Raw genomic sequence first — 11,211 nt, 5'->3', positions numbered from 1 at the left:
AACATGCAGGTGGCCCACACACATTGATAAACAATAACAAAAAATAAAAAAGTTTATACAATAAAATAAAAAGAAATTAAATAAAATAGTTGAAAAAATTATTTTTTCTCTTACAACATGTCCGCCAACCACCCAAATTGTCCAATCGAAAAAGACTATGGGTCTGAGGACAAACAGGCACGACTAAACAGATAAATGGACAAAATTTCTATGCCCTGCCCGCAAAATTTTGCGGGCAATGCGGACAAGTCTGCGAATTTTGCTTATTTTGCCATTTATAGTTGCTAAGGCTATGGTTTTTGAGAGATGTTTCTCAGACTCTTTGTTTTTAATTTTTGATCCGATTTTTTGTGAAAATCTCATTATACATTTTGACATTCACCTTTATGAATGTTCATTTATTTTGACAAGTACTTTTCTAAATGTATAAAAAATATTTGACAACTATATGTTTGAATGGATAAAATTAAATGAGGAAAAATAGTAAAAAGTATTTTGGGATTTTAAATTTTTCTCTAAGCCATTTCATTTTAATGGGCCTGAAACGCCCTTAGAGTCTATGGATATCTCTCCAACCTCAAATCAAAAGCATGTGATAGTTGCTAGATAAATACTTGTGTGAAGATATATGTATATAGAGATAATTAATAAAATTTTGACAACATACTAAAAATTTAATTTTAATTAAAATTTAGTCCTAAATAATAGCACCAAAAATATAAATACATTTGTCTCCAAATATAACGTATTTTATATGTTTCCATACAAATTTTTCTGAATTTCCTATTAATAGATTTTCATATTTCGTTCCTTAGGGTATTATCCTTATCCTCCATAATTCCTAGGATAACCTAAGCTTTTCATCTTTCTAAAACCCAAAACTATAATATTTTTTATCATAACTCTCTACAGAGATGCTAGTATGCTCTACAGCGTATATGATTATCAGAGTACGTATTCTGTCTCAAAATATGTATCATTTTATATACCATTTGATTCAACTTGATTAGAAAATATAAAGTTGATATATATTTAATTCATATTTTACTTTTCTAACCAATAAAAAATAAGGAATACATAAAGTGATACAAACTTTAGGACAAAAGATGTGACTCCCATAATTATGTATAGATTCAATTAATCAGAATTAATATAGTGTAGAGGTGTGGTAAAATAATATTGTAATGAATTAAAAATATATTTCAACAATTTAATTTCCCTATATTTAGTATTTCTCTAAATTGGATAATATATGTAGGATTTCATATGATTCTTCTAAAACATTCATCTATTATATTTAGAGAAAATTATTGACATTATAAGAATTTTATATTATTACTTTATTATCTACTATTTTTAACTAAAAGTAACATATATATAAATGGTGAATGATGCATTAATTATGTATAAATCTTTATATTAGACTAATATATTTAATCCATCAATTGTTCTCGTTAGTTATTGTCACTAATTAATGGCATATAGTTTCACCAAAAGCCATATGCCATAAAAAGCTTGTATGAGAGAAAGTCCAATCATTGAGCTTAAAGTGATGAAAAAAATTACATTTTTATGATCTTTCCCTTGCTTTTCATGAAAAAACTGTGATAATTTGGGGAAGAATAAGTAGTTTTGAATATATCTCAGTCATTTATATCATCCAACCAATCAAATAAGTTGTATTCTCATTCATTCTATTTTGTTTAGCCTTTAGTTTCATTTAGAGCAGTTTCCAAAAATGCTTCCATATATTGGTTTCTAGAATCTGCATTATAAAGTCATCCTCATCTCCCCAAAATGTCTAACAAAAAAAAGTGCAACATAATTGCCTAAAGCATCATAGATCATATGCATTGGATTTGTCCATATATATGCTCCCCTTGTTTTCTTTGCAAAAGAAACAATGCATTAAGTTGGATAAGAAAGAAATTTGAAAGAAGTGAAGGACATTATATTCACAACAACTACTTTGTTATGCTTTCATTTCCCAACAACCATATATATTCACATAAAAATTAGGTTCATTTAAGTGCCATGAATTCCACAGCTCATATTTTAAAAATCTTTATTAAATAAGGTATCATTATTTTAGTGGCTTTTTTTTCATGAAAGGGTTGGAGATTCTGCTAGCTGGTTACCATAGGTTGATTCAAAAAGCTATCCCATATATTATCTCATACATTGTTTTATTTTCATGTTTAGAAGAAGAGTGCCCTTGAACTACAGATCAATCAGAAATAAATAAATGGATTCTCCTTACTCTAACAAGTAAGCAAGTCAACTACCTGCCGGCGAGAAAAAGAAAAAAAGGCAAGTGGGAGATAGGGAAAAGGAGATTCAGGATAGTCACTCCGCTCCATAGATAGTGAACACAGATTCTTGTTTAATTTTAAATTCCTTTCGGGTCGAAAATGCGGGCTGCTGGTGGGGCTGTGCCGAGTCATAAGGTGGTATGATGGTGAAGAGGGTGGTCGTAAGGAATGGAATGCAGGAGGTTGTGGGTTCTCGAGTCTCACCATCAACAAAAAATGGAGTTACAAGGTGGTTAGATGGTAGGGTGTAGGAGGTTGAGAGTGGAGTCTCACCCACAACAAAATACTAACATATTAACAACTAACATACTAATAATTGCCGATAAAAAAATGATAATGAAACAAAAATATCAATAATAATAAAGATTTAAATTTTTTAATTGATATTATATATTTTCATTGATAGATGATAGCATATGAAACATGACATGAGACAGACCTCTAGGCATTCGCTTTAGAATTTAGTAAGCAATTAAGCATATATAATTTATTAAAATATCTGTATATAAAGTAGTTTCTGGATTGATGACTAATAATGTAATAATGGGTAATAATTATTTTTGGGTTTTCAAAATATTTTATATAACACTCTTTAAGCAAATTTGGTTCCATGTTGGGAGCTTCAAGATCATATTTAGCTAAACACTATTAGTCAGTTTTTTCTCAGAATCATATTTGAGTATAACAAAGTGAAACCAAATATATATTCCAATGCTTATACTAATTTCAAATATTAAACAATAATGTTAGACCTCATGTGAAACCAAACATATATTCCAATGCTTATACTAATTTCAAATATTAAACAATAATGTTAGACCTCTCTTTTTGGAATGGACTTCAAATATGGTATTAAGTTTGTTACTTTTAGATTTCCATTTTGTGTGGGTTTCGATTTTGCTTTGTTTTGGTTTTTGTTGGGTGGGATTTGTAGTTGAAGCTCTTTGTAGACATCTCTCTTAGTTATTTTGTATATTGGTTTTGTTTATACCTTATCTTTTTTCATTAATAATAGAAAATTTTACTTATAAAAAAACAATAATGTTACAATGTACTTTGGTGCCAATCTGGATGCATGCTCCCATTCCAAGGCCATGATTTTGGAGTGCCTCCTGATTCAATGTTGGACCACTTATCAGAAGAGGAACAAAGAATACTACATGTCCCATCAAGATGTTAGTTCATGCACTACTAATTTCTCTCATTTAGAATAGGTCACACAAGTAGATTTATATATAATTATACAGGTACTGTACTCGTGAGAGAAAAAATGCATATTGGTTTGAATCATGGGTTGGTTTGAAAATGACTAATATTTTTGTAATGTAATTGTAAAGTTTTATACATAAGGTGACGTGAGACTTATTCTTCAACATGTATCCTCTATAAAAGTCTGTCGGATTGATGAATGGTTACCTTTGGCTTATGATTAGAAAGTATTTGTTGGCTCATGACAAGCGGAAGGAAGTTGAGGTACGACTCTAATATCATGTTAAGGTTTTATCTCAAGATCAATTAGTAATAATTATTTAAATCATGTATAAGAGAATGAGGCAAACGATGTAAGACTTAATAACTACATAATACACTACTCGTTTGTATTAATACTTGTATTTAAGAGTTATAGATAAATAAACATCAATAATGATGACACATTGAAATTTGTAAAAAACTTTCATACTCATGCTTATATTTTTTCCTTGAATTATTATTTTTCTATTTGATTTGTCATCCACATCCAAAGTAATTGTCAGCATTACAAGACAAATTAGAACTAAACCTATGCAGCAACCCATATACAAAATGGATAACAAAGCCATATCATAGCCACTTTGGTGACCATATTTTTAACCCCAACATCAAAACAATGTCACACATACATGAAATTGAAAATGGTTAACAATAAAAAGCTGTGGGAAATGGCTCAGGTATGTACCTTGCCACATGGCATCATATTAGTGGATCCATAATTCATGATTGGTGGTCCTATGAAGTGGTAAAATACCTTCATGGCTTTATTCTCCTTCCATATCATACCCAGTTGGCATCCACCACTTAATTTTTCCTCTTCTTTTATAAGAATTTCTTGGTTCAGATTTATATACTAAAATGAGGTCTACCCATATATGCTAGGGACATGCTCTAAGTACAAGGTGTTCTTAGAAAAATTTAGCCTTAAGTTATATACATTTATATGATGAGAGATTGGTTTACAACCTAAATTGAATTACACTAATTACATTCAATCTCATCCATTTATTTTTTTAAATTTAACGGACCAAAGAGATGATTGAAAGAGGTGATGAAAGAAAAAAAATGAATCTTAGATAACTTTTAAGTTTCACTCATGTAATCCATTGGATTTAAAAGAATGAATAGATGAGATTGAATATAATTAATGTAACTCAATTTGGGTGTAAATAGATCTCTCCTCTATGTATATATATCACATATGATTAATAATTGTACTTTAAAAGATTCCTCTAAAATATCTTAAATGTAAGGCTTAAATGCGACTTTGATTGTCAAGGTTTACAATCAACCAGACAAGCACCTAACAATAAGTAAAGGCCTTTGATTTTAGGTAGCTAGTCCAAAAACTAGTATGATCAATAGAATGATTAGCAAAAGTGATAACTGTCTAAATAATAATGAATTATTTGGTTGTATAAATAAAATCAAATTAATAATTTACTCTCTAAGTGCTCTTTGCCCACACTAAAAGGATACAAGTCTAGCATTTTTGTTGTTCAGAGCAAATTTAAATTGAATTAATGTCTATGCATTGTCAATGTAAAGATTTATATACAATTAGTTCATCATCCATCATTCGTTTATATTATTTATAACTAAAAATCAACGACAATTAAACATGAAAGGTGGATGATGCACTGTGTGAAACAATCTTACACTGTCAGTGCAAATATATTTTTCTCATTTAAAAATCCATTACTTGTATGACAAGAATAGGAGTATATAAATTTCTATAAGGTGCGATTTCACTCAAAATTCTACTCACTTTTTTCCTATTGCTCATAGCAGCAGTACACTTCCCCAATATTTGGTTATCCAAGACTATCTTCTTGTTTAATTTCCATGGTTTGAGGATAGCTGGTGTGTGATGCAGAAACAATTATCTGTCTGGTTGAATGATTTTTTCTTCAACGTAATTTGTAAATCTAACCCTTGCTCGCTGCAAGCTCTGTACAAACAAGCTGAAATGAGAATTGTTTGCACAAACATTTTATGCACCACTATTTCATAAAAGTTAAATCAACCACCAGATGCGATGAAAATGATGATGGTGTACAATTTGTAAGGTAGGTGCCTTCTTTAATATGTATATACATACCTATGTTTTAAATTGCGGTCGTGATTGTGTTTACTGCAATTACAAGAAAAGACAGCCAATGTGGCCGCAATGCCATTGCGGAGGACTATGAAACGGCAATATTGGAGTTGTTCAATTAAAGGAATTAATTACTGTGTAACTAAGAACATTACCTTTATTCTACAGTGGATGTTGAGATCATCATTCATCTGGCTAAGGCGATCCTTTGCAAGTTGTTCTGTTGCAAATGCCTTTTCGCATGCTTTTTCTACCTGAAATCAGTAGGGATTAACAAGCCTTAGTTTGATCACTATTTCTTATTCATGCTGAATGATGACTACTTCGCATATATGTCCGAATTCATAAGTTCATCAGTGATATTCCAGAAACAGTAGCAAGTAAAAAAATAATGAGAGCAAAGAAATATTTTCAAGCTCAAATCAGAAGACGGAAAGCAAAATATTAACTGATAACTTTCTTTCTTAAGATGGAAAGCAAAATATTACAAACAAGTGAGGTGAAATAATTACTGAAATTAAGAAGCCTCACATAATAACACACATTGCTAGGCTATAAAAAGTAACCATTATAGATATAGTTAAGAATGAGAAATGATCACACAAGTAAAATTTGTAATCCAGTCATCAGATGACGAAAAAAATAGAAAATAGGTAATGCTTAAATTATAGATTAGCTAAAGATCTTGTGACACACACCTGACTTCCATCAAAAACAGGATTGCCATTGACTCGATCGGCAGATCTTTCTAACATATTTCTTAGGTGAGATAGTTCATTTATAAGGTCTACGGTAACCTCTTCGGCCTCCAGAAACTGGTTTCTGGAAAACTCGAATGCTCTTTCTGCGTGAAGGCGAAAAGAAACACAGTTCAAACAGGTGCAGAGCCCTCTGCATCCTCTTGGATTTCTTTTCAGAATTCCTTTTTTAACTCTAAGTTGCTCCAAGACTTTCTGTTGAGACAAGATCTGACAATATCCTTGTGTTTCAGGTGTCTTCTTCCCATTAGATGATATCAAGGAAAAATTACTTCTCTTTACAGGTGTGACTGGTGAATTTATTTTGTGAACAGAAACTATTGGATCAGGAGAGCTCTCCAAATTGCAGCATCTATTTAATACAACCTGTTCATCTTGAAGTTGAATAACTTCGCATGAATAATGTGATGACTGAGATTCAGGAATCTGAGATATTGGACTTGAATTCTTATTATTTGAATCATGAGTATGTGACCCTGTCTCGTGCTGAGTACCAGAATTCCTTCTACGATCATCCCTAGGAATACAACCATTTGAACCACTAATGGGAGTTACTTGCAAGTCTGAAGCTGAAATTGGCAGAAGAGAAGTCTGATCCAGGCACTTCTGAAGTTTGGGGTAATGATCAATTGCTGAAACACCTACAAGCGCTCAGGTCATAAAATTTAGTTCTAATCTGATTCCAGGGCCAACAAATTTGTTCAATTTTTTTCTTATACCAGAAGCTGAGTATCTTCTAAATGAATAAGAACAAATACTTACAAGGAGTATCTTTCATGGTATTCAAGATAAATGGAAGCATTCTTTTGTAGCCGAAGGATCCATCATGTTTCAACAATTTCACCTGCGAGCAGCGATTTAGAGCCTATTTTAAAACCACACGACCAAACATAAATGCAGAATATTGCAAAATGTTTTTGACATGGAACAGCAATCAACTAATTGGTCAAATGAACCGGAATAAAAGAGAAAGGAATTCAAAATCAGTTAGTTCTGTGAAGTCTTGATCTAATAATTTCCATGGTCCTCACCATTGTGGTCTTGGATTTAGAGCCATTTCTGATTTCCCTAACACGACTAGCACTTTTGTTGCTTCCTTTCAAAAGCACACGTGGACCATAAACTATGGCATTCAGATCATTTTCTGCTTTAACATTACCATGTTTTGGCATGTTTGATTTTTCATAGATATTCTTATCTGATGATTCTTCGTTTAAAACACTGACATGATTTGAAACCACAGCATTGTCTCTTCTGATGATTGCATGGCCTTCAGTAGGATTTCTGATAAAAGATTCATGCTTCTCCACGCCCTCAAACTGCTTTCTTTTGTGACAGTTCATAGTTAATCCTATTTCTTTACTTGAACAATTCTCAGATGCAAGGCTACAGATATCACCATGAATATAAAGCAGATTTTGAGCTTCAGGTTTTGACTCACTGGTGTTCTGTCTGTAAATCTTATTCTGTACTGGCTCAAAGCCATCATTCTGCACATCATTTGCAACTTTCTTAACACACTGGGACTCTGCCATTACTGAACGGAGATCAAATTTTGAGTCACTCAAGCATATATCTTTAGAACCAGTCTCAACATTCTTAATATGTTCACTGAGAGAGGAAGCAGATAACTCATGTACTACTTTTGCATCCAATTGCACTGATGATTCAGGTAGGCTTGGGGAAGGCGTAAGTTGTGGCTGGTTACCATGAGATATCTCATTAGCAGGATCTACTAATACATTGTTCACCAAAGCATTACATTTAATTGTGCCATGGGTGGGGCCACTATATGTCTTATGTTCATCTATTGAAGCTTCTCGACCTTGAGATGACAAAGAAAACAAATAGATCAATTAGCTCCTTCATTATCCATGATATCTTCAGTAACATCTAATGCAATATAACTGGCAAGTGCAGTCAAAAACAAAAATAGTTACCAGAGTCATCTTTGGTTAAATCCTTTAAAAATGGAAGCATCCTCCTGAAGCTGATTGAACCTGGGGCTTTGAAAAGCTTTCTATTCAAATTTGGCCCAGGCACCTGCATAAACATGCCGTATCATATTTAGATTGCCACTAAATGTAAAGCCATACTGTCAACATTACCAAAAAAACAGACAGAAAATGCACTAAAAAACTAGCAGGTAATTTAAAGTCTTAACATCTCAATATATGATTATCTACCATCAGCTTGGGTTTTGATCTAATTGAAATTATGCAACACAATTAGAAAGATTGATTAATAAAGATCAGTAAGATAATGTCTAACCAATAATTGATAAAAATCCAAGATTTGAAAGCACAACAGATACTTACAGATTTACTCTTAGGAGCAGAATCCTTTCTCTCGTCATATGTCACAAAAAAATCTTCAGCATTTTCTGGGATACTTGTCAAACCCATACGGTTGACATGATGCACATCTTGGGGCATGCTCACTAATTGGCATAAATTGACCTTTGGATTGTCACGTATCACAACATCCGGGGGAGTCCTCAGTATACATTCTTCATTCAAAACAGCAAACTGCTCTGAGTTATGACCACCATGATTAGTCGGCAAAGCATGACCAAGATTACATTTGTGATTTGAGTCATGCTTAAAGTCATCATTGAGCAATGCATGGCCACCATCACTAACACTGTGAAAATCTGCATTTGGACCAGCCTTTGATTCGCTCAAGCATATATTGTTTAGGGATGGTACAGAGAAACACTCGGTAGTCACTTCTTTTGTTTTTAATTTTGAAGTGTTACCATGAGATAACTCATCAATATGCATTATCACTGCATCACCTTCTGAAGCTTCAGGTTGACTGGTATCAAGAAGGGTGCAACTGTCAGTCTTAAGTTCACATTTAGAACCTTCTTTTTTACTTTGTGATGACAATGTAAGTTGGAATTCTTGTCCACCATTTATACCCTTCTCATTTTCCTGGCAATAACCCATTTTAGATGTACCTGTACATTATTACACCAATTAATTTCTTCATTATATACATCTCTAACTCAATCATCATCTACAGAAAGTAAATATTTAACAAGGGATTTGCAGCACAAAATGCTTACCAAAATCATCTCCCATAATTTCCCTTAGAAATGGAAACATCCTTTTGTAACTAACTGCACCTGGGATTTTAAACAATTTCTCTTGGGAACATGGTCTCAGGGCCTGCACAAAGATCCCAAATCAACTCCACAGTGGCATATTTTGTAATTAAACCATATTGTCACAACAGCAACAAATTAAAAGTATACTAGAGTTTTGACCTAAATTACCACAATAATTCACCAGATAATTAAACACAATTAGGATGTAGAACTAATAACTAGGAACAAAATGCATAAACCCATAAGTGATAGGAAAATAAAACTTGTAAGCAAGAGAGGCACTTACATATTTGCCCTTAAGAACAGAAACATTTCTCTGGCTATCATCATCTTTTGGGCAAAAATCCTTTCCTACATGTTTCTCAGCATTTCCAACAAAAAAAGTGTCTTCAACACGAACCTCCTCTATGTGTTTCCCTTCATCCCCATTAACCTCTGAATTATGGTAAATCTTAGCATCTGGTGGAGTTGTTACCACTAGTTCTTCATCCAAATCCTCAACCTTCTCAGAACAACTTCCACCATTCTTTCCATCACATTGTTCATCATGTAATTTTCTGCTCTCATTTGATGTCTCACTGTTCCCCTTATTGAAATTCAAATCTTCCCGCAAAAGCCCCAAATTCGGACTCTCAGTATCTACAATCCTCATGCTAATTTCATCATCGGCATTCATATCACAATTCCCTTTCACCTTAAAACCCTCCTTTTCATCTCCTCTATTTTCCACTTCCACAATCGATTCCCCAAACCCTAATTCACCGATTTTCTGATCTCCAACATCAGAATCCATCAGACTATTCTCCACCGGAGAAATCTTTTCTGAGCAAGCATGAGTACTCGACTGAGGCGAATAAACTCGCCTTAGTCGAAGGTACTTAATCATAAGGCAACAAAGATCTTCACCACTAGAACCTTCTCCAAACGGTTCCAGTTTCAGCTCTTCTTTCTTCCTTAGATCCTCGATGACAGCAACGGCGTCAACATTGCCGCTGCCTCCTCCGTCCTCCGATAACCGTTTCCTATCATCACTCCCAAAACCCGTCAGAGACGAGCGAGAGCGACGAGATCCGGCGTATGGTTGCGGTCGGAGATGGGAATCGTAGTGGAGGTGACCGGAGCGGTTACGGTGAAGAAATATCTGAGATTTGCTGCGGGTTAGTGGTGTGGAAAGAGGATGAGGCCGCGAAGAAGATGAGGATTTACGTTTACGAGAGATTCCGATAGCGTCCATGGCCGCGGCGCTCTATCAGAATATGAAATTCTGAAACAATGGCATAGAGTGAAGATATATTATATGCAGCGTTTTCATGGCGGGAAGGAGGAGTTTCGATTGGTGTGGGCTTGACTTTTTGGAAATTGTACTTTTTTCAATACAGTTATGATTACTAGGAAGTTTATGGATAAAATTACGAGTATAATATCTATGTATTATTAATAATATAATAATATATATCATTATATTTAGAAAAAAGTAACACATGTCATTTATAAATTAATTATTAATAAATAATGAGATGATATATTATTTTTTATAAAAAAATATGTATATATCGACAGTATAAGGTGTAAGAGTTTTTTACACTGTCATTCTATTATCTATAATTTATATTTTCAATTACGTCTGACTTTTTACAAAAAGTAATCCAAATGAATGGTGGATGAAGCACTGATTATACA

General features: G+C 33.2%; 1 protein-coding gene across 1 annotated transcript; it reads right to left on the bottom strand.

Annotated features, from left to right (window-relative positions):
- Positions 1 to 5,191: 5,191 nt before the first annotated feature.
- Positions 5,192 to 10,887, bottom strand: LOC109339622. The gene is made up of 9 exons (XM_019577084.1): positions 9,818 to 10,887; positions 9,490 to 9,592; positions 8,738 to 9,381; positions 8,360 to 8,462; positions 7,451 to 8,244; positions 7,182 to 7,284; positions 6,360 to 7,060; positions 5,817 to 5,915; positions 5,192 to 5,514 (listed from the first exon to the last, which is right to left on the bottom strand). Exons 1-9 carry the CDS (start codon positions 10,763 to 10,765, stop codon positions 5,446 to 5,448), a joined length of 3,564 nt encoding a protein of 1,187 aa, XP_019432629.1. The 5' UTR covers positions 10,766 to 10,887; the 3' UTR covers positions 5,192 to 5,445.
- Between the last annotated feature and the right edge of the window lie 324 nt (positions 10,888 to 11,211).

Source organism: Lupinus angustifolius, unplaced genomic scaffold, assembly GCF_001865875.1.
Source record: "Lupinus angustifolius cultivar Tanjil unplaced genomic scaffold, LupAngTanjil_v1.0 Scaffold_85_11, whole genome shotgun sequence".
Taxonomy (NCBI): Eukaryota; Viridiplantae; Streptophyta; class Magnoliopsida; order Fabales; family Fabaceae; genus Lupinus; species Lupinus angustifolius.
This window is presented reverse-complemented; position numbering and strand designations above follow the sequence as displayed.